The sequence below is a fragment of the Phascolarctos cinereus genome, unplaced genomic scaffold, assembly GCF_003287225.1.
Source record: "Phascolarctos cinereus isolate Bilbo 61053 unplaced genomic scaffold, phaCin_HiC Scaffold_7;HRSCAF=346, whole genome shotgun sequence".
NCBI lineage: Eukaryota > Metazoa > Chordata > Mammalia > Diprotodontia > Phascolarctidae > Phascolarctos > Phascolarctos cinereus.
In genome coordinates this window covers 33830135-33855371 of record NW_027556180.1, presented here as the reverse complement: position 1 = coordinate 33855371, position 25237 = coordinate 33830135, and the positions used below count along the sequence as shown (strand labels likewise).

At 40.2% G+C, this 25237-nt stretch overlaps 1 protein-coding gene across 2 annotated transcripts in view; it reads left to right on the top strand.

The window, feature by feature from the left end:
- Positions 1 to 25237, top strand: part of SPATA16 (spermatogenesis associated 16) — a 302953-nt gene that overhangs the window by 215666 nt on the left and 62050 nt on the right. For both annotated transcript variants that reach the window (XM_020980514.1, XM_078147301.1), the window contains exon 6: positions 4951 to 5098. In XM_020980514.1, the coding sequence (XP_020836173.1) occupies positions 4951 to 5098 (148 nt within the window). The remainder of the gene's footprint in view (positions 1 to 4950; positions 5099 to 25237) is intronic.

Sequence of the window (25237 nt, the reverse complement as noted above, 5' to 3'; positions counted from 1 at the left end):
GTCATTTTCCTCATCTGTAAAATAGGGGTGATAACAGCACCTACTGACCTCTGGGGAACCTTCATCACTTCAAGGACCTGACATTTCATTCATGTGCCTGCTGCCTTCCCTTACCCCCAGTAGCCACAGATTGCAAACCCTTCTACAACTTTAATAAGTGATTTTTCAAGAGTTGTTGCAACAGATATTTCATCCTTCTGTGGCTGACTTGGTGATGAGCCTGCCTCTCTAAACTCGTTAATATTTCTTCATCGATGATATTAACACACTTCCCGGCCCCCCAATATCATTAACAAGATTAAAAAATGAATGTTTCAACTACTTATGAAAATGAGCTCTTTTCAAGCATACTTGAATATTTTTGAAGCGCCCATTTAATCTATATTTGAGATCCAAATTGTACAACATTCTTCTCTATTCATTGTAGCAGGTCCTCTAAGGACCTCTCTATTGGGCAACAACATTGGCCTGGTCTGAGCTACTGTAGCCACTTGAAAACAATTAAATTTCATTTCTTTTTTTTAAGACTCAGGCTAGATCCCCTCCCCCCAATTAATCCAATGCGAAGAGTTTTTACTGTACTTCAAATAACCAAATCAACAACGGGGTTGGACTTCCATGGTCACTAGAGCATAGTTGACGGTATAGAAAATATATAACTTTAAGGAAAAGGTGAAGAACACTTGGGAGAAATGTGTCACTCTGAAGAATGAAGGACTCTATTCATCTTTGCTGATCTGCAATCAACTTCCTGGAGCACCAGCTCTTCTTCTCAGACGCAGCCCAGGAGACTTGCCTTTGGACCTTAGGGCACCTGTATTTCTCAACTTCTTGCACTTCTCTGATTATTAAATCCTAACTCTAGTCTCTCAGCCTCATGGAAATTCCTGGAGTCAAACCAGCTCCCTGAGGTCAGCAATCTTGCATGCAACTAAGTCCTATTTACCTATCCCCTCCCACTGCCTCTGCTGTAATCTCTAGGTGCCCTTCCCTAGCGCTCCAAATCACATATTCTCAGAATTATAGAGTTGAAAGGCCGTCTGACCCAACTCATACTCTCCTCCACAGCACACCCAGCAAGTGGTCAGGTAGGCTCTGCTAGAAGACCTCCCAAAATGAGGAACCACTACTTGTGTCATCCCATTCCACTTTTTAGGTGCTTTTTCTCCATATGTCTTCTATATCCTGCCTCTCTGCCATTTTTAACCATTGCTTTTAATTCTGATTGTCTCTACTTGACAGCTCTTCAAATACTTAGCTATCATATCTTCTCCTCTCTAGGACAGACACCCCTAGTCACTCCAGCTGATCACCAAATGGCCTGTTCTCTAGTCCACAAGAGTGCCTTTTTCTAATATTTATTTATTTACCAAGGAAGAGAGAATACAAAAATTCAGAAATAATGCAATATTAAGGAAATCTATCGGAAAAAAAAAATTGGCCTATTACCATACTGAGTGATGCCTGAGCTTTCGAATGTAATACTTAACTAATGTCCCCATAGGCTCTCGGCAGCTCCTGCAGGTGTCAAAAGAAGGGAGAACCCCACAGTGGATTTCTTTTCATTGAATCACAAAACGTTACTTATCGTCTTCCTCCATTTTTGTAAGTCTTGTCTTTTGCCAGCTGCTGCTCCCCATCTGGTCCCCTTCCTCTCTATATATCCATATTCAAGGGGAGTCTCCAATGGACAATAAATAAGAAGTAAATTGAACTGAAATTTATATTATTTTCATTTCTGAGGATTTCGCTATTTCCAAAAACCTTCTAAGATCTGCTTTTCTTGTCAGAAAAAAAAATGTGTGTATACCCTGTAGTTTCATTTTCACAGTATCAGGGTTCGATTTCTTTTTTCAGCTTTTAAAAACCTGAGGCCAGACTTCAAGTCACAAGATATTACTGTGACAAATGGAGTCTCCAGCACCTTGGTATCGAAACCACAGCAGTCACATTCTGCCCTGATTCTAATAAAACATCCTCGTCATGAGCAACTTCACTAACAGTTTAGTAGAAGGGAAAAACGGTCCTGGGGTGGAGGAGTTAATCATGCCAGTGACACTGAGGCAACCCTGAATGGGGAAGTGGAGGCTTAGACTACCAAGGATGACTGTCTCTTCAGAACAAACATGTTCATGCCTTCTGTAGAGCTGTGTGCAATGATTTTGTATTGGAGAGGCTCCAGATATAAAAATGACTCACCACCTGGAGATGGCGTTAGTGAAAGAAGACACTAGTCAGTGTCATTGACTGTCCTTGGACTTGGATTGTGGTAGAACCATAGGCTTCAAGCTAGAAGGGATCTTAAAGGTCAAAAAGCTCATCCCTCTCACTTTACTGATGAGGAAGTAGATAAAGAGGTTAAAGGCCTTGAGTCAGCGCCATGTCAAGCATGGCTGTGGGAAGGCACATTGCTACTGGTATGTTTTTGGAGAAAGCATGGCACAATGAAAAGTCCTTTGGATCCAGAGAAACCTCAATTCCAATGCTTCCTCTGATCCTTACTATTTCTGCAGCCTTGGGCAAATCACTTAAACTCGCTGGACCTCGGTTTCCTTATCTGTGAAATGGCTATCTGTGTTGGTTTCTAAGGTCCCTTCTAGCTCTAAATCTTTGATTCTATGATCTGAGCTCAAATTCCACCTCAGGAACTTATTACTTATATGATCATGGGCAAGTCTTATCACTTCTCTGAGACCCATTTCCCTCATCTGAAAAATAAGGGGGCTGTAGAACATGACCCATTACTTCCCTTCTACCTCTTAATCTATGGGCATATATGGTATACATGAGCAGAACATATGTATCATTTGAGGAGTGAAAGAACCCTCATAACAAGGGAGCTCAAGGCTCTCCAAAAGCTAACTTAAAGTCACTTCCTCCTAGACATTCAGAAAGGTCACGAAGGCAGCCATTGGGAAGCTAAGCTCTGCGAAGCTCCAACAAGAGATGGCGCCATACTGGAGAACAAGAACGGCCCTTACTGTGTGCCAAGTACTTCTCTGTCTTCCATCACCTGGCCCCACTCCAGTTAGGAGGTACACCTCCACCCTCCTTACCTCAGCTAGCTAAAAGTAGGAGTCTTCAGGCTTGGTGTCAAGCTGTCTTGCTTCTAGGTCCCTGTCCCTGCGACTCAGCCTCTTACCCAGGCCCAATGTTGCCCAGTTTGGCTTCCGGAGTTCCAGCCTTCCAGATCTTCTTGGCCTCTCAAGCCAGGCCTCAGCTCCCGTCTGAGTGGTCCTGGCTGGAGTCCCCACACCCTGGCCACCCAGGCCTTCCAGTTTGCCTAACCGTCTACATCTTCCCTCTCCTCACCTAGTTGATTTTTTACTTCTTTCAATTTAGACAGCAGTGACTCAGAAGAAAGACGATCCTTTCACTAATAATGAACTATGTCATCACTTTCACAAGGTAAATTTGCCTGGCTCTCCATTTTCACACAATTCTCAAGTGCCGTTCTTAGGGAGAGGCCAGCTCCTACATTCCAAATGACTTCCTGTTCTCGCCGCTCACTTACTGGAGAAGCAAACACGTCTGGGGCCAGTCGCCATCATTTGGGGAGTGGCAAATTGTAGGTTTTACCTAACTTTCTAGGATGAAAACAACTCCCCATCATTGAGGTTCTGTTTCTTGTTCCCACCAGAAGATTGCTTATGAAAGAAGGCACTTGTAATACCTTCTTCCTCACTTGAAAATACAGATTGCTCTTTTTCTTTATTGGTTATTGTTAGAAACAAGATGGATTTTGGTAATGTCCTTTTACACCAGTTTCTATAGTGAGGAATGACTATAGTCACTACTGCTTTCTGGCCCCACTTTGAGACTGTGAGTGTAGGGAAAGGATATAAATCCCCTTTGAAGATTCCGAGCCATCTTCTTTTCAATTATGATGAAACTCACACATAGTAGAAAGCCTAGGGTAATGGCATATGGTTCTATAAGCATTATGGAGATTATTACATAGGAAAACCTGTTTTAAAGAGATTCTATTGGCACAGTACGTAGAGAACTCCCAGTGTGAAAAGTCCATCCAAAGAAGCAGATGTACTAATCTCAAATTTATAGCCTTAGACAGTTGCCTGAGTATTGAAAGGGTTAAGGTTAAGGTTAACTTAAATTTAGTGTCGGGACTCAGGTCTTCCTAATTTCTGCATTCTACCCACTACACCAAGCTCTCTCTCATAATAATAAAATAATATCAACAGCAATGATAATAGCTTTAAGTTTAGAAAGCACATACAAACATCATGTTTTGAGAACTTCATAACTCCACGAGGTAGATGATCCAAGTATTGTTATCATCCCTACATTACAGATGAGGAAACTGAGGCTCAGATATATTAAATGACTTGCCATAGCTATTAAGTGTTTGGGACAGCATTTAAACCCAGGTTTTCTTGGTTCCTGCTTCAGAATAAAAACGTTCACATTGGTTCTTGTGACTTAGAAAGAGGGACAGAAGGAAGGCATTGCTTTCCCTCAAATACTCAGGAGAGGGTGAAGTTATTCATCCCAAGTCATGGTCAACATGTTTGCACACAGTCACCTGAATTCATATTTGAAGATCACTCCTCCAATGCCTGATTAGTCTGAGTAGGCAAATTTCAGTGTTAGACTTAAGAATTAGGAGGAAAAAAACCCTCAAGTAAAAGATGATACCTTGGAAAGTAAAATGGAATACATTTTTATTTGTACTATAATTTGAACTCAGTTTAGAGAAAGTTAGCTTACAATTTTTTTTCTCCACTTAATTGGTTGTCTGAACATGAAACTATAGTTTCCAAAACTAATTAGAATTTTTCCCTAATTAATATTCAAGACCCAAATATGTTATCTTTGCAGTGTGATACATTTATTTTTTTTTAAGTCAACCATGAAGGTAATTATACTCTTGCCTTTTTAGAAGTAGGTAGGCTTTTATTCATTCTGCACATGTCTCTGTTTCCCTTTCAGGCAATGATCGAAGAAGCCCTCACCAGAGCAGAATCCTTCTCAGCCATGTACACGCCATTTGCGACAAAAGTAAGGGCTGACAAAATTGAGAAAGTGAAAGAGGTTTTCACGAAAATGCACCCTGCATACGTGGAGTATATGTACACAGGTAACAACCAATATCTTCCTATTCATTTGTGAGTTATATTTATGGTTATATTTAACTCCATTTTTATTTATGGGTATATTTACCTAAATGCATAGTTATATTGAAATGTAAAATAAGAATGAGGCCTCATAATGTAGTGCCTTGAGAGCCAGTCTCAGAACACCAGTGTTCGAGTCTTACCTCTGACACACATCTTCTGTGTAACCTTCAGTGCCCCCATCAGTCCTCTTAGATTATAAGTTACGAGGCAGGTACTCATCTGTATTGGTAAATGGATTTTCCTTACTGGGAGTTCCCTACATGAAAGAAATCAAAAGTCTGGACACAATAAACATACTATGTCATTATTATTATTATTATTATTATTATTATTATTATTATTATTATTATTATTATTTTGAATTTAAGGAATGAAAGCCAGAAAAGATAAGTAGTTTAAATCTAATTAGTGTATAAAAAGTTTTCTTTGTTTTCTTTTTTAAGAGAGGGGAGTGTCCTGAGTGAGCATCTCTCCTGAAAGGGAGAGTAGTGAAAAGGGAAACGAAAAGATGCTTTGCACTGAGTCAACCTGGGTGCCAAGCCAATGGGTATCAGAAATGGGACCCAACTCTTGATATCTGTATTTGGGGTGAGAAGGTGGAAACTGTGAAGTCTAGAATGGAGCACAACTAACTACGGACTATTAGGATGTACAAAAAGTCCACATTTCCTGAACGTCCATCATCACCACCCTTAGGTTCATGATGTGATATTCTTCTAAATGCTGATTTTACTATTTTATTAAATTTACTACTCAATTTACTATTATTATTTGATGTACTATCAGGCATGATTATAATTGCCTGCATGTTTGATTTTACTATTTACTGACTTTCCAATTTTTCTCTGGGCCTTTTCTATTATTGTCTCTTGGTTTCTGCTTCCCCCTTCTCTCCACACTTGCTGAGGTTTTGAAGAGGATTGTTTTGAATGGTTAGTCTTCAAATAGGGTAATAGGGTTCGAAAAGACCCCAAGATAACCAAGAGGGTGGTGCCAAGTTCTTTCTCATCATGCCAACGAAGAAAGACTCATGAAATCCTGGAAAGTACACTCACCTTGGAGTCACTGGACCTGGATTTGAATCACAGCTCAATGACTTGCTGTCACACCTCTGTGACTTTGGTCAAGGTGCATCCCCTCTCCAGCCTCTATCCACTATATCACCTTGAAGGAATTCTATAATCCTTGAAGCAACAGCTCTGACTGTTATCGACCAGCCCATGCCCTAAGGTCACAGCTCTGTAAGCATCACCTACTGGCATGTCCCAATCACTGCCCTTTATCAGGACCCTTACCTGGACAAAGAGATAGCTCATGTCAAATGGAATAAAGGTCGGGGCCAGTTTGTCAAGACACCTTTCAGAGCAAATTTTTGAACTACTGAGTGTTCTCTGAACAAGGAGCTTAGGTAAATTCAAGGTGCTGTAAATCCAACAAATGATAATGAATCATAAATCTCAGAGGAGCTGTGGGAAAAGTATCTGTCTGGGGAGAACAAAGGAGAATAGAGTCTTTGCCCTTGTGACAGATGTGTCTAATCTGGTTAACCTGAGTCCTAGTTAAGAACAAATAAAAGGCCAGATGACCAGCTCAGATTTCCCAGTTGTATGAGTCGTGCTAAATAATTAATAGTTTAAGTTTGGGCATTTTATATTTCTTTAAAACCTCACAAGACTGAGAGACAGGATGGTGGCATGAAAAAGGCATGAGACTTGGAAGTCCAAAGAGCTGGGTTCTAGACCAACCTCTGACACTGATCATGTGTGTTCTCAGGCAAGTCACCCTCTGATAGAATATAAGCGCCGCAAGGGTAGAATGGATTCATTTTTATCTTTGTATCACCAGAACCACATACAGTGCCCAGACCACAGCGGGTGCTTAATAAATGCTTGGCAGCTAGATGGATAATACGCTAGGATTAAAGTCAAGAAGACCTGAGTTCAAATCCTGCCTCAGACATTTACTAGCTGTGCGACCACGGGCAATTCACTGAACCTCTGTTTGCCTCAGTTTCTTCACCTGTAAAAAGGGGGTAATAATAACAGCAAGGTGGTTGTGAGGATCAAATGAGATGATATTTGTAAAGGATTTAGCACATAGTACGTGCTTAATAAGTGCTTGGTTTCCTGTGATTGATTCATCTCTCCACACCCCACACAAGATTAGCCAGGAAACCAATCATGTTGAAATGCAGTTACCAATTTTTTTAAACAAGCTCATGGGCCCAAGTTAAGAGCTGCTGGAGTAGATGATTCCCTAATGTCCCATCCAGCTGTAGGGTTCCATGAGCCATGATTTCAGTGGTGTGAATAATCCCTTCACCAGTGCAGACCACAAGTCCTCTATGCCTTACTGAGCTATCTGGTGAGTCTCTGTGGCCAAAACATTGATGACCTTGTGGCTAACATCATGATGAGCCTCTCCCAACTTAGTTCTGCTCTCAGATGGCAAATACACAGTTCTTCAAGGGTTCTACACTCAAAGGCATTCCTGTCTTCTACCAAAGCTTGGAAATCCATTTTTTTCTATTCTGACTTTGTATATTGTCTGCATGTGAGAGGCAGCGAAGTATAACAACGAGCTGACCTTTTAGTCAGAAGGACCCAAGTCCAAACTCTGCCTCTGACATGGGTCAGCGTGGTCTGGCTGTGTGACCCTGGGGTAGGTCACACCCTCTCTGTGCCCCTGGAAATTCTCTAAGACTAGATACATTGCAGAGCAGAGCCAACATGCATTGGTAAGTGCAGAGAGTTTCCTTACTGGAAGCTCCCTTTGCAAATGAAATCACAGCTCAGGTCTCTTAAAATAGTTTCTATCCTTATTTGTGTCCATGTCTTCTCTCCCTCTAAAATGTAAGCTTTTATCATCTTGTTATCATCTTTTTATCCCCCATGCCTAGCATTGGGCCTGGCACAAAGTAGATGCCTAATAAATGCCTCTATGGTGATAAAGTAATAATACGTTCTAGAATTTTCATAGGATAATGGTGTCATAGATGGAAGAGACCTTAGAACCCATCAAGTCCACACCCACCTCCCCCATTTTATAGATGAGAAAACAGAGGCACCAAGAAATTGTGTCCTAATAATAGCCCCCATTCATGTAGTGCTTATATATTATCTCCTTTGATCCTCACAATGACCCTATTATTATTATTCCCATTTTACAGATGAGGAAACTGAGGCTGGGGGAGGATTTAAATGGCTTACCTGTAGTGATGTAGCTATTTCCAATGGTAGGATTTGGACCTTGGTTCTCTTGATCCCAAATCCAGGGCCATATTCCATTGGCCTTTAATTTTCAGGCTTCCATTTTTTATTCTCTCAGATACCTTTAAAACACTTAACCCCTCATAATGAGCCCCCTAGAAATACATAAAAACAATCTCCTTCTTCCCCCAGTTGCACTCACACATGGATGCCTAAAGATGGAAGTATTTGCATTTGAGGTGATGTTACGCATGTGCGGGCACATACACACACACACACACACACACACACACACACACACACAAACACACACATACAGAGATATTGACGGAAGGTTTTTGTTCTGGGAAAGTACCAGCCACCTCAGTAGCAACAAGAACCAAAAGAAATGGGCTTTAATTACAGCAAGGAACAATAGGTAAAGGCAATTACATCTTCCAACAAGCTTCCGCTGAAGGTCATAGACTCTCCATCCCTGGGGCTCTTGGACAGACAGCCCCATCCCACGCTGACATTTTTGCTGGAGATGTAGTTACCATCATTAAAACTTGGAGTCTCACTAATACCTCCTATTCTCCCAATGGGGAGCAGATGTGGGCTGGCAGACGTGGCAGCATCTCAAAAAAACATGCCGACACCCAGATCACCTTCTTCAAACCCAAATAGTACTAAGTTCATTATTCACACGACCAGGAAACATACCCAGCTCTCTTCTGGCAAAGGAGGCAGCCTATGGTAGTGTCAGGAAATCATACAGAGGTTCCCTTGAAGAGGCCCCCCCAGAATAGCTCCCTTCTACACTAGCATTTCCCAAATGAATATTCACCAATAGCATCCATTGTTAACCATCTAAAAATACATTTTATTGAACATACGAGCTAATCTTAAGGCTGCATTAAGACTGAGAATTATCTTCCCCTCAAAGACTTCGCCTCTCAAATAATATATGCCAAATTGAATAACCTATGTAAGAAACGTTTAGCAAACCATAGGCTGCTATATATTACTATTCCTATTATTATATGGAGCCCCTTTAAGATGCTGATATTAGGTGATGTTTAACATCCAGGTTATCTTAGTTGTTAAACTACTTAATATTGCCAAGTCTTAATTTCCTTATCTGTAGCTGGGGGGGTTAGGATGGATGACTTCTGAGGTCCCTTCTAGCCCTGCATCTAGTATCCTTTGGTCCATCTCTAATGTTTTATAGGCTAAGTGTGTCTACAAAATCTGTTGTTTGTTTTCTGTAAAACTGTTTTATTTTTCTTTCATGGAGGGTAAGGAGCAGAGGACATGATTAGACCCATGGACATCTGAATTCACATAAGAGCTCGCTGTGTTATCACGGCTAAACTGTGTATTGTTTGGGGAGGGAGAGTACTCATTGCAAAGCAGAGCAGCTACTCATTTTTCTTGTTAAAATAAAAGCTCAGTTTGATTCATGCTGAGTAGTCTACGCACATCAAATAAATAACAATTTCCTACCACCAGAATTTCTTTCTTTTCATTTAGAAAGTTTTTGCCTGGGATTTTATTCATATATTCTAACAAAAAGAATGCAATTCTGCATATTTTTCTACAGGCATGGCTGTATTTTAATAATAATAAAGTAATCTAATAAGCATATGCTGACTTTTCTTGATGGAAATATCAAGATTTATTTATGGAATAAGCAAACATTCAGTAATCCTTAGTAATGCTTAATAGAAAAGTTTTCTGGTTCAGATATCAATTACTTCAGCACTTAGGTGGATGAAATAATACTTTGTCTCATCAGTCCAATTTAATTCCCAAGAGTAAATATATACTTCTAGAGAATGAATGTATTGTTTTTAAATTGACCTATAAAAGTTGCTTTCCAGTTAAATGGATAGCTTTCAGTCACCATTTACCAGTAAAGATAATACATCTTTATGTTATCTAAATTACAAAATTAGTATTCTTCCCTCTATTTCTTCATTCCAAATGCCATCTGGAAAAGTATTAGGAATGTTTTATAGCCTAAACAAGAATTTTCAAGTTCAAACTCTTTCCTCTTTATAACCAGCCTCCGAAAGGGGACCTAGTATTAAACAGCCTAGGAAGCACTGATGGTATCCCTCCACGTCATGGAATAAATGTATTTGAGCAAAATTGTTATAAAGTGAATTTGTATGATGTAGCCCATATTTGTTCCATTTGAACCATTTGTATAATGTGTACTACTTCTACAAAGAATGAGTTCCTGAAGAGGAAAAATCCCCCAGCAGCTAGTACTTTGGTAGACATGATTTCATGGGGGTGAGTATTTTCTTTCTACACCTTCTTTGTTAAAAGCTCATACCATATAGTTTTCATCCATGCTTTCTCATGAGTTTTCCATAGATGATATCCCCTACATGCCCTAGATCTTACTCATATTTTTTTACTCTCCTAAAAACATCAGGGTAGCCCTCTGTCCATTTCTAGCCTTCCTGTCCTTTCTACATGACTGACAACATTTATTCAATAATATCCCTTATCACCCCTGATGCCCAAGTCATTGTTGGAGTGTGCTACATCCTGCTAATGTCCACCATGTGGCTTGTAAAAACCTTGGGGGTGGGGTTGTTTTTAGTTTTCATTTTCCTAAGATCATGGTTTTTCATGATTTGTATATAGCATCAGCAAGAGGTTACTGGTGTTCAAGAGATAAACTTTGATGCCAACAAGTACTTTGACATTATCAAAAATGCTGCCAAGTTTCTGAAATGACCAGCCTGGTCACCTCTTCCCACCCAATTCTGAGGCTATCCATCAGCAATACCCATCCAAAGTCAACTTACTGATGAACTGTTTGGGTTACTCATCCAGGTGCACGTCATAGTCTGAGCAATGTGAGTTTTTCATCCACTTTGTTTAACCATTGTGGATAAAAAGAAGAAAGGATTCAGTATTTTTTTAAATGCCTGATATGCACCAGGCACCATGCCTTTACAAACACACCTTAGTTGATTAACCCAAAACTTTTTATACTTGTAGCTACAAATCCAAGTTTATTAGAAAAATGTGACATTTTAAAAACACAAATTTGATCAGACTTTTGGATATATTAGTTTCAACGCACTTGTAAGTGTTGCTAATGACATATCAGGCTCTGCTTCTTCACCAACTTGCAAACATTTGATTCTGTCATGGTCCTGTATCTAATTCTATTTGTGTGGATGTTAGCTATAGAAAACCACTATCATCATGTCACCAAACATCACATCACCAGCATTAGCCAATAATCAGCTGGGAATTAACATTACATTATCACTAAGAATTATCATGACTTAAAGGCAATGGGTCAGTAAATATAAATTAAGCTCCTATTACATACCAGGCATTGTCATAATCACTGGGGAGGGAAGGAAGGAAGGCAAAGGAAGGAAGAATATAGTCCTTGCTCTCATGGAGTTCAGTATAATGGGAAAGACAACAGGCAAGCAAATACGTACGATCAAGAATACAGGATACATTGGAGCTAATCAACAGAGGAAGAGAATTGGAATTAAAGGGAATCAGGAAGAGATTCCTGTGGAAGGTGAGATTTTAGCTGAGGAGAGAGGGAATTCCAGGCATGAGAGATAGCCAAAGAAAATACCCAGAGTTAGGAGATGGAGTGTCTTGTTCAAATAACAGCAAGTGTCAAAACAGTGTCAAAAATGTTAAGGAGTCTGGAAAGGTAAGAAAGGGCCATGTAATGCAGGGCTTTAAAAGCCCAACAGAGACAACCCCTTTCTGCCAATGAAATGTGTTAATCAGCTATACCAAAGTATAGGCAACCATCAAGGCTTATAGAATCCATGAGGATTTTAAATGTAATTTAATTGAATTAAGTTAATTAAATAAGCAATAAATAAATAAGTTCTGTTAATTAAACTATAAATAATTATGTGAATAAATATGTGTAGATAAATATAATAAATAGTTTCTATTTAATACATTCATTAAATAAGTTTACTGGATCAATTTAATTAAATTACCTGTGTGCATTAATTGCATGAGTTACTTGACCCTCCAGTTTTCTTGCAAAGGTTGAGAGAAAGAAGCAAATTCATATAGGCTGGATCCTACCTTTACTAGATTCATAAGACCATCGATCTAGAGGTGAAAAGGACCTCACAGGCCATCCCATCAAACCCCTTCATTCCACTTAAACCCAGAGATGTTGAGTAACATTCTTAAGGTCATGCAGAAATAAGGTCAGAAGCAAAATTTGAACTCAAGACCTCTGGCTTCAGAGCCAGGGCTCTTTCCAGTGCTCCAAGTTATGATGCAATTGCTTCAGAAACCACAAAAGTCAATATAAATTATTATTATCAATGAACATTACTCTCCTTGTAGGGAAGGTTAGAATTCATTTTTGTTCTGATGGGAATTCATCTCTGAAATTATAATGGAAGTCAAGGGGAATATTTGCTTTGTTCTCTAGCTATTCTCTTTGCACAGCTATTTTTTTCCAGGAACACCTTGAAATGGGGAATTCAAGGTCAAGCAACATGTGTCTTTAAAAGTGAAAATAGATTTCTTATTTATTGGGACAGGAATGATAACCAAGCATGGGAAAGTTGCTGCCTCTTTCTTGCTGACGTGAACTTATGGAGAGCTTCCAAGAAAAGGGGGATTGTCATTTAAAAAGAAGACCTGACAAAATCCAGAAAGGGATAGGAGAAGGATAAAGTATTAGCACTGAAATGAGTGAGGCATAAGCCAAGCTCTCTGAAGCCGGCCAGAAAAGCAGAAGTAATAGGAAGCCTGCATGGTTCCATCTCACCCTCATCCCAAATAATAGGGACCCTTAGAAGAGGAGTTTAACACTATAGCAAAATGTCAGACCATTTTGTTATTGACAAAGGGTGTAGAAATAGCATCACCTCAAGAAGATAGAGAAAATCTCCCAAACCTACAGAAAAGTGGCAAAGAGCATGCTAAACCAGGAGGCTATTTCAAAAATAACTACAGGAAACATTTCCTTTCCCTGTTTTTGAATAAATTCACCATAACTAGTCCATTCCAAATCTCCTGAGAACTTGGAAAGAATACAATACACCCCTGTGTGTTTTAAACTCCTCATCCAAGGAATCCGTATTACTTCACTGATTTTTAAAAGAGAGCTTTGCCCTGAGCCCAAAGACCGGTTCTTACACTTCCTTGCTGTATGACCTTGGGCATGTGATGTCATCTTTCTGAGCCCATTTCCTAAGCTGTAAAATGGGAGATGATGGACTAGGAGATCATCATGGTCCCTTCCTGCTCACCATCTATGAGACTCAGGTCTTTTGATTCATAGCGTGCATATGAGAATCATATACAAAGGAGACACCATGGATTCTGACTCTGCAATCCTTATGAATGTGATTGTGGGCAAAGCCCTCTCAGGGATTCAGTTTCCTCATCATTTAAATTATACATTTGAACTAAATAATCTAAGTAGCCATTTCCAGCTAGGTGGTGCCACAGTGCACAGAGCACTGGCCCTGAAGTCAGGAAGACCTGAGTTCAAATGTGGACTTGGACACTTACAAACTCTGGGATGCTGGGCAAGTCATTTCACCCCTGTCTGCCTCAGTTTCCTCATTTGTAGAAATGGGGATTTTTAATGGCACCCACCTCTCAAGATCATTAAGTGATTTTCGTATTTGCAAAGCACTTTGCCAACCTTAAAGCATTATAGAATGTTGTCTGTTATTATCATTAAATACCATGATCACATGATCAACTAAGTGCTATGCTTTAATTTGCTTTTCTACTTTCACCTTGAACTAAGAAAACATGGCTCATAAAATCATGGTTCTAGCACTGGAAGGAATTTTAGAGGCCATCAGCTCCAACCCCCTCATTTTAGAGATAGGGAACTGACATTCAAGGGCATTGAATGACTTGCCCAGGGTCACACAACTTGCAAGTGTCTGGGGTGCAATTTGAACTCAGGTCTTCTTGACCTGAACACAGACCCCTACCATCTGTTTGCCAAAAAGCTAGGTCTCATTAAAAGGGTAGAATGGGAGAATTATGAAATCTCAAGAATCTCTGACGTCTTCTATCCTCGTAATCAATAATGCCTCTTAACAAGCGATCACTCATATTCTGAGACTAAAACTGAATTTTAGTTCGGGCAGTGCTCACTGAGCCACATGGGACATCAGACTTATAACCTCATTAGCTCCATGTTCTAACCAACTAAATTAGGCTGCTAGATGCCACAGGTATAGAGCATTGGGCCTGGAGTCAGGAAGATAAATTCAAATCCTACTGCAGAAAATACTCGCTGTGTGACCATGCCTCAGTTTCCTCATCTGCAAAATGAGGGCAATGATAGTGCCTGCTTCATAGGGTTATTGTAAGCATCAAATATGATAGTACATGTAAAGAGCTTTGCAAACTTAAGAACACTATATAAATACTAACTGTTATTGTTATTATTAAAAGGCAGTGTGAGATAAAGACAAGAAAAGATTTTGGACTTGGAGACAGAAGATATGAATTAGAAGCTCAGCCTTGCCACTTACTATCTTTATCACCTTAGGCAAATAACCTAATCTCTGGGCCTCAGTTTCTCTCATCTCTAAAATGAAAGCTGGATTAGATTATCTTTGATATCTCTTCCAGCTCCAAATTTAAGATGCTGTGAATCAGTCGATCAATGAGCATGATCAAACAACCACTCTTGTGGCAGGCATTGGGCCAAACACTGGGGATATAAAGACAAAAATGAAACTCTACCTGCCCTCAAGGAGCTTACATTCAAAAGATAAGAGGTTCTTAACCTCAGGCCTGTGAAATGTTTTTTTTAATATTTTGATAACTTTATTTTTATAAAATTGGTTCCCTTTATGTGTTTTATGCATTTAAAAATATGATTCTGAAAAGGAGCCCACAGGCTTCAAATGATTGACAAAGGAGTCTACAACACACACAAAAAAAGTGAAGAACCCCTGCCCTATTCGTGCTCCACTGTGCCATGGAACTGAACTTGGGTTTTCAAAGGCTGTTCAAGTAGAATATAAACCTTGCCAAATCCCAGAGAGGTTTCAAATACTGGACTGGTGACACATTATCAGTCTGTGGTCTAATGACCACCCTAGCTAAGTTTGGAGAGGGTCATCACCAGCTTGGTGATGATGGTGATGAAATGTTTGTTCTCCACAATTCTAAACGACCATCCACCAAGTCATAGAGGGTCTATGATCCAAGCTAGTGTTTAGAGAACCAATAATAACCAAATCACAGAGCCTTGATATATCCTATAAATGAGTAATTCAGACCTTCCCACAAGAGTTTAGAGCTGGTAGAATTCAAAATTCAGTCTGGGATAAAGTGCTCAAGAAAATTTCTAAAGAAGAGGTGGGCTTTAAACTGAGTCTTCACAGTTGGGTAGCATTGGAAGAGGAGGAGAGAAACAAGGGGAAACATCATTGATGGTGGATAACTCCCACCATTTTGGATCCACTGCAAGTTTGTTTTCTGACCTCAATTGGGCCCAATCAGATTATGTAACCCTCCTTTCATTCACCTTTTATTTGGCTTGTAATCTGATTCCCTTCTCCCCTACAGCCCCTCAGTGTTTCCCCCTTTCTACCTATGATCTTGCCTCTTACAGAAAATTTAGAGGATCTGACACAAATACCATCCATGAAATTCCTCTAAAATGCCCAGTGTCCTCATTCATGTACTTCTCCTCTCCTTATTCAAAGAATGAAATGACCCTTCTTCTTCTCAAAGCTGTTCCCATTACCTGGAATTTTGATTGTGGCTCCTAACCCATCAGTCAATCATTACCTACTTCTCCCTTCAGTACTACAGTAGATGAGTGATTCTATCAATGTGGGTACTCATTGCAATAGTGTAAATCTCCACTCCATTCATTTGTTGGGGGAAACCATCATGTTCAATTTTTTGCCATATCCTTCCATAGATCCTCTGCAGGGAATCCACCCAGCGTGCAAGAGGCCTCTCTCTAGTCTCTTTTTATATATTTCATGAGTATCAGGGTTGGTTTGTTTTTTTAAGTGGCCCCTTCTCAAAAAAAGGCAACTCTAAACTGTGGTCTACTGATTTGTTATCCTTTTGTTCTCCTAGCTAGGTGGTGCAGTGGATAGAGTGCCAAGCCTGCAGTCAGGACTCATCTTGCTGAGTTCAAATCTGGGCTCAGACACTTGACATCTGGGGCAGGTCACTTAACCCTGTTTGCCTCAGTTTCCTCATCTATTAAATGAGTCAGAGAAGGAAATGACAAACAACTCCAGTATCTTTGCCAAGAAAACCCCAAATAGGGTCACAAAGAGTTGGACATGACTGAAAATGACTGAACAACAATCTCAAAAGAGGCAACTGCCTCCTGTTGATTGGTTATCGCTCCCCATGGCAAACCCATGTCCTAATCTGATCAAACATTTCCTCAGTGATATTCTTTATACTACTTCATGCACCAAGGTCATCATTGGAAAGACATTGAGGTGTGCTCATCCCCACTTATTCCCATTGCTGTTTTGGCCCACCTACAACTTTACCTTAAAGGTTGTGGAGTTCTAAATTTTACAATCATGCAGCAATTCTGAGAGAATATTTATGCCAAAAAAGAAAAAACGGCCTTTTCGGAGATCCTACTCCTAGGTGTATATTCAAAGGGTCAAAGATAGAAAGAAAGGTCTCATATCAACCAAAATATGTACAGCCACACTTCTTGCAGTAGCAAAGACTGGGAAAAAGAAGATGTCCATGACTGGGACACTGATAAACATAGTGTGGTACCTAAATGTAATGAAAAATTTTCCCAATCTCTCTTAAATCTAGCACCTTCAGCCTGTTGATTACTTCTTATTTATTCAACATATAGCTTGTTTGTATATATTTGTTTGTGTGTTGTCTCCTCCATTAAATTCTGAGTCAAGGACTATATTTTGCCTTTCTTTGTATCCCCAGTAATTAGCACAGTATGATAGGATATAACAAATGTTTATTTACTGACTATATTTCTATACTGAAATCTGGGGGGAGAGGAGATAAGGAGGTGTTGCACTGTGGAGTACTTGTGTTCAATCTTCCTTTACCTGGTTCAGTTGAAAGCCAGATTCATAGGATGTCATTTCCCTATCCCTTTCTCCATGATTATATATTCTTCATCATATGCACCTCTATTGTGTTAGTGGTTTCCATCCTCTTCCTTATCCTTTCTTTCTCAGTACAGTCCCCTGTCCTTCCTATTTTTGTCTACCCCTAAGTCTATAAAACAAAACAAAACCACCCACAAGCCCTCTGTCATTTTCACCTTCTCTTTGATATTAAAGATAATAGGCTTTTAAAATAACATTTATTCTTTATTTCCCTGTTAACACATAAACATTTTTATCTCTGGATATTCCTTTCCAATTAAACAAAAAAGTACGTCTTTATGTCTTTCCATTTCAAAATATATACTCAGTTCTTTCCTTTTCTTTAGGAATGCTTGGAAATCTTCTAGTCCATTAAAGATCCATTTTTTCTTCTTTAGTTTTACCAGAGAAGTTATCATTGGAACTTCTAAGTCTTTATGTTTTACCTCTCCTTTATGGGGACAACTATCTAGTCTTGTGTGATCCTTACAGCATATCCTTGGTACTTGAACTCTTTCTGTTGGCTGCTCATAGTATTTTTTTTTCCATTGACATGGAAGCTTTGGGTTTGGGCTTTGATGTTCCCGGAAGTTATCATTTTGGAGTTTCTTTCCAGAAGCAACAAATGGATTCTTTCTATTTTCACTTTGCCCACTTTGGTTCTAAGAGGTATGGGCAGTTTTCATTCACACTTTCTGGTATCTAGGCATTTTAGAATGATTTTTAAAAGTCTGGTAGTTCTTAGATTTTCTCTCCTTGACCTATTTTCCAGGTCAGTTGTTTTCAATATGACAATTCATAGATTTTCTTACATTATTTTTGGTCTTTTGATATTGTTTTAATATTTCTTATTGAATTGTTTTCTTTCTGTCCCATTATAGTTTTCAAGGCATTTAGTTCTTGAGTGAGATCAGTCACAAAGCTATTACATTAATTCAGGTGAGATATAAGGTTCTGAACCAGCTTGGTTTTCAATGTGAGATTTAAGAGAGGTGTAGAAAGAGAATTGACAAGATTTAGTAACTGGATTTGGAAGGCAATGTGGAGGGGGAGGCTATGAAAAAGTCAAGTATGATGAATATGAATCTAATGTTGAGGAGGATGGTATTGCTTTCATCAAAAATATAACACTTAGAGGAAGGGCAAGTTTAAAAGAGAAGAACGTAAGTTCCATTTTGGACATGTTGAGCTGAGATACCCATAGTCCATTGGTGATATCTGTTCAGAAGAGAGCCTAGGAAAAGATACAGAGATTTAGAAGTCAATGAATCCACTAAGTAGATAAGCAGAACCAAGAGAAAAAGGGATCACAAAGCTAAGGAATGACAAAGCCAGGAAGAGGAGTGTAGCAAAAGCTGCAGAGAGATCAAGGAGGATGAATACTGAGATAAGGTCACTGGATCTAGAATTGAAGAGATTGTTGCCAGCTTGTATGGGAGCCATTTCAAGTCCAATCAACAGGCATTTGTTAAGCACCTACTATGTGTCAATCACTGTGCTAAATTCTGGGAATACAAAGAAAGGCAAAAATAGTCCATGCCCTCAAGGAGCTCACAATCTAATATCAGTCAGCCAATAAGCATTAATTAAATGTCCACTATGTGACAAGTATTGTGCTAAATGTTGATGATACAAAAAGATGGAAAAGACAGTTCCTGACCTCAAGGAATTCACAATCTAATGGGGGAGACAATAAGCAAACAAATGTATACAAGCAAGTTATATGCACGAAAAATTGGAAATAATTAACAGAGGGAAGACACCATAGAAATATGAAGAGTTGAGAAAGACTTCCTGTAAAAGGTCAGATTTTAGTTGGTACTTGAAGGAGGCCAGGAAGTGGAGATGAGGAGGCAGATGATTCCAGGCACCAGGGACAGTGGGGCAGCCAGTAAAAAAAAAAAATGCCCAGAGATCACTTTAATACCTGAATGGATGAGAGTGAGGAAAAACTTGAGACAGGGAGACCAACTAGCCAGAAAAATACTGCAATTGCCCAGATGGGAGGTGATGAGGGCATGCACCAGGGTGATGACAATGTTTCAAAAGAGAAGGGGGTGTTTACAAAGGATATTGATTGTAAAGGCAGAACAGATAGGACCTGGCAAAAGATTGGATATAGGTTGGATCCAACACATTGGATGAGGTTGACAGAGAGTTTAGAGTTGAGGATGACACCTAGGTTGTAAGCCCAGGAAGATGGATGGTAGGGTTCTCAAAAGTAATAGGGAAGTGAGGGAGAAGGGAGCATTTGGAGGAAAAACTGAGTTCAGTTTTAGAAATGTTGAGTTTGAGACTTACAGAATGGCAATATCAGAAGCCAGATTTCAAGGCATTGAGAAGTCAATGGGTAGTGAGGGCAGCAAAATAAGACAATGAATTGAAACTCCTTTGGAAAATGACTTGAAGCTCAGATCTGTAAGCCATCTGCCCAGAGGTGGTTATTGAAGCAACAGGTATGGATGAGGATAACCAAGAGTGGTGTGGAGGAGACAGAGTCTTGGAGAAGAAACATGTTTAGGAACCAGCTAAGGATAGAGAGAAGGAACTCTCAGTGAAATAGGAAAACCATGAGATCATATCATGGAAAACAAGGAGAGAAGGAAAGTTTAATCAACAGGGTCAAGCTTGCAGAGGACTCAAGGAGGACAAGGACCAAACAATGAAAGGACAAAAGACAAGATGACAAAAGCCAGCTCTGGCCTTCTCATGATTCCTGGTCTTGGAAAACAGATAACCTTTTGTTACTGAGAGCCAGAAACTTTTCATATAGGGTAGAAAACTTTGAATGATAATACATTTCTACAGAATTCTTAATCTGTATGCTATTTCCTCATTATTATTTTAAAAGCATCCACTTCCTTAAAGACAAAAATACAAAACCATTTTATCTCAATAGCTACAAGATGACTTATTTTTTTCCAAAACTGGGCAGACTGACCTTTCAAAATTAATCCAGGTAGGTTCATCTATGCATTTCAAATTCTGACAATTGTAAAGGAATTCCACCATTATATTTTATTCTCCTTCTTGCCTTCTCCATACCCCTCCTCATGTTGTTTTCAAGTGGCAAAAGAGAAGAAGCTCTCTCCTAAATCAATTCTGATTTCCAACCCAGGGTCGGCGTGGTCCATTTCACTTTAAAACCAGAGGAACAAGTGATTCTCGGGCTCAGGTGGAAGTTTACGAGCCCAAAACTGAGAACAATTAGCACTCAAGCTAACATGACATTAGAAACTCAACAGCTGGGAAGCCTTCGTCATTTCTTGCAGTGGACCCCCTGCTGTGCCAAATCTTCAGACAAAGGCAATTTACTATGTGGGCAAACGGCAAGAGGAATAACATTGAGGGGGAGAAAAGTCAGCGATGTGTGGATGTACAGCTTCTCCCCTCCTTAAATTCAGCAGGAGTCCGTAATCAAATGGACCCCACTGGATGAAGCACAAGATTGAAAAGGATATGAAATGCTTATTACACTTACACTAGTACCTTTTATCACAAAGCTATTACAATGCTGATATTCGTGTCAGCCACCACGGTCAGCACCAAGGAGAGGTCCTTTCACCCCTCTCCATGGAAGCAGAGAGTTGGAGGCTCCAAGTCACAGCATCACAGAATCACAGATTCCCAGAGTGGGAAAGGAGAGATCTCCACAGCCACCACAGCCATTTTATACCTGAAAAAAAAAAGTAGACATACATACATATGTATGTGTGTACACACACACACACACACACACACACACACACACACATATTTATACAATTCCCAGCAAATGAACAATCTAGCCTATTGGAAGACCTTCAGCAAAAAGGAAGCAACTACAACCCAAGGCAGCCCCTTTTACTCTGGGATGCTTCTAATTATTAGAAAAATATTCCTGACATCAAGCTAGAATTTGTCTCTTTGCTTCTTTTACCCATTGCTCTGATTCTGCTTTCTGGGGCCAAGAACAAGTCTAAGCCGTCTTTGACGGATGGTTCTTCAAATGCTTGAACGTAGCTCACGTCAACAGCCATGAATCAAAACGTGGAGTCCAGAACTAAACACAGTGTGCAGACGTGCTGGTCTGACAGGGACAAAACACAAGAGGATTGTTGGCATCACCTCCTGCTTCCAGGACACCACATCCCTACCTAATGATGTCTAAAACTGAAATCATCCTCTGGGCTGCCATATCACACACCGCCGACTCACCTGGAGCTACAGTCCACTGACACCCCTCTTTTTTTCCAAATAAACTGCTCTCTATACATGGCTAACATGGAAATAGGTTTTTTCATGACTTCACATATATAACTAACATCATATTGCTTTCCTTCTCAATAGATGAGAAAGGGAGAGAATTTGGAACTCAAAAATTTTTTAAATTAATGTTAACAATAATAATTTTTTAAAAAATAAATATTCTCCAACTATGTTCCCCCCCAAAAAATTTCACTTTTCAAACTGAGTGTAATAGTTTATCTTTGTCCTTACTCAGTTCCATCCCGTGAGATTAAGCCTATCACATTAATTTTTAATCCAGATTCAGTCAACCATTGATCTATCGATTGATAGATTAAGCATTTTTTATGCTCCCACTATGTGTCAGGACACTGCTAAGGACCAAGGAGACAAAGAAATATATGGAAGGGAGTCATGCCCTCAAAGACCTTACATGCTATTAGAGGAGACAATGGATGAAAAAAAAAAGTATTTACAAAATATATACCAAGTACATACAAAGTCAGTTCCAGGCTATTTATTAAGCATTTGCTGTGTGCCAAGCACTAGAGATACAAAGAAAGGACAAAAAAAAGAAGTCTTGAGCCCTCAAGGATTTTATAATATAATGGAGGAATTACAAAGTAGTGAGGGAAGAGGAGGTAATAGTAGATGAAGCAAAAGCACAGACACAAGAAATGGGAGTATTGAGTATCAGGAACCATAAGAATACTAGTTTGCCTGGATTTAACATCTAGGATGAGGAATTTGTTGTTGTTGAGTCATTTTTCAGTCATGGCCAACTCTTTGTGACTCCATTTGGGGTTTTCTTGGCAAAGACATTGGAGTGGCTTGCCTTTTCTTTCTCCAGCTCATTTTACAGATGAGGAAAATGAGGCAAACAGGGTTAAGGGACTTGCCCAGAGTCACACAGCTGGGAAGTGTCTGAGGCCAGATTTGAACTGAGGAAGATAAATCCAGTACTTCATTGCTCCAAGCACAGAACAGGAATTTGTGTGTTTACGAGTGGTCAAAAATCTCCCTCATGAAAACAAGGCATTGGCTCTATCCAGTCACCTGACCAACAGGCCCAAGAATGACGAACTGGCCTATTTTTAGGGCACTTTTCTGAAGAGCGGCCCTTGGTTCTTTTATATGGACTCCATTAGGTGGTGCAATGGATAAGGAAGACTCCTTTTCCTGAGTTCAAATCAGGCCTCAGGCACTTCCTAGCAGGGTGACCCTGAGCAAATCTCTTAACCTTGTTTGCCTCAGTTTGCCTCATCTGTAAAATGAGCTAGAGAAGGAAATGGCAAACCATTCCAGTATCTCTGCCAAGAAAACCCCAAATGAGATCACACAGCATCAAACACACTGATGAATGACTGAAGAACAAAATTAAAATTGGAGACAGTAAAAGAAATCTTTTCTCTAGTAAGTAGCTTCCTATCTTGTGTCCCTGACATGTTTCCACAGATTATTCCATTGTTCTTCATTGTCCTTCACATACACAGAACTTACCGAGGAGTGCAGCTGGGTCTAGAATGAAGGTCAGCTTGCCTCCTCTGGCCTCACTTTTTACAGCACGACCCTTTCGTTTTGCAAAGGATCAGTAACAGTCCCCTGCTGGGGAGCGAATCTTTACCTTTTGGCTGAGGATGCGGTCAGGGGCGTCATAGATTCTTCAGAAGCAGGGATCTCAGAGATGATCTGATTAGCCCCTTCCTTTTCACATGAGGAAGCAGAGGCCTGGAAAAATGAAGCAACTTGTTTGTACACAGATAGTAAGAGGCAGAACCAGGCGTCATCTGGCTTGAAAGCCGGGCCTTCCATCTGGCGCCATACTTCCCAACTGCCTCTTCATGTCAGGTAGCTGTGAGCTGATCTGTTAATCCAGCAAGTGGGGTATCCTGCAGGGGACCTGGATATCTCTCTGCATTAATTATACCCACCCTTCATTGGTTTCTTTTCAATAACCCATGCTGAAATTTTCATTTATAACAGAGTAAGACTTTGTGGGCTGTTACTTATGCAAAAACCACTTCATCATCTCTTTCCTGTTTGCTGAGATGGTTGGATAGGACTGATATTTCCCTGACTTAGCTTCTTTTCCCCTACCCACAACATGGGGTAAGCCCAGGGCCCTTCTGTTCTCCTGCACCATGGATTAGCTTTCTCTGAAAGGAGGCAAAACTATCCCCTCAATCTGATTGGCCCCAGATTTGCTGACACAGATCCTTGGCCACTTAAGAACATGAACAGTTCTAGTCCAGTCGCCATGTACTCAATGGATTTCTGAAAACCATGCAAGTTGTCGTTGATGACCAGACACATTTCTGCATGAGGGAGAAAATGGGGCGTGCATCCAGAGAAGATGTGTCCTTGTTGTATAGCCCCACTATGTTGGAGCAATGCAAAGCTACTTTTCTGAACTGTTCAGTGACTCAGTTGCCTCCTTTGTCCCAGTGTTTTACCCTGAAGTAAGAGAATGCTGGCATCAGCACCAACTCCAACAGATGGGACGGTGGGGTTTTGGAATATCTCATTGTATCTGCCACAGTACCATCGTGCAGACATAATGTGACGCTCTTTGTGGGCAGAGACCAAGACACAAATAACGTAAAGCATGAAATGTCAACATGCCTGTGAATAGCACAGTGCCCTGTATGACAGACACTAAACGCACTTGAGGTTCTTTCCAAATCTGGAGCGTCTCACTGGATCTCAGCTTGTACCTGGGCAGCCCCTGTGACACCATCCTGACGTGTCGTCAGATTGCCTCTCTCTGAAACCCCACTTAGGGGTCTTACTGCCCCACCAAAGAGACCATTTCTAAGTTTTTCCCTGTGGGAGGGAACATTTGCTATCTGTAATTTCTGCACATTGGTAGAATGTAAGCTCTCTGAGGGCAAGAATCATCTCACTTCAGTCGTTGTATCCCCAGTGCTTGACACGTCCTTATTGTTGTTGTTGTTGGGTTGTTTCAGTTTTGTCCAGCCCCATTTGGGTTTTTCTTGGCAAAGGTCCTGGGGTGGTTTGCCATTTCCTTCTCCAGCTTGTTTTACAGATGGGGAAACTGAGACAAAGTGAAATGACTTGCCCAGGGTCACACAGCTAGTAAATGTCTGAGGCCAGATTTGAACTCAGGTATTCCTGACTCCAGACCTGGTACTCTATCCACTGTGCCACCTTGCTACCCACTTGGCACATAGTAGGGGCTTAATAAATCCTTGTTGATTGATTGATCGTGGGTCTGCCATCTGGATCTAAAAAAATAAGGCTACCTTCCACAGCACAGCCCCTCCAAAATGTGAGGCACCTAGGTAACCTGGTGAACAGAGTGCTGGTCTTGACATCCTCCCTCAGACACTCAATAGCTGTGTGACCCTGGTAAGTCACTTAACCTACCTGTCTCATCTATAAAATAGGAAAATAAATAGCACCTGCCTCCCCAAATTATTGTGAGGATCAAATGAGATATAAGCAAAGTACTTTGCAAACTTGTATAAATGGCTGCTATTTAACTTCATGGCAAAGAGCCGTAGGTGTGGAGAAAGAAAAAAAATTGACCACTGATTGGATATGAAGG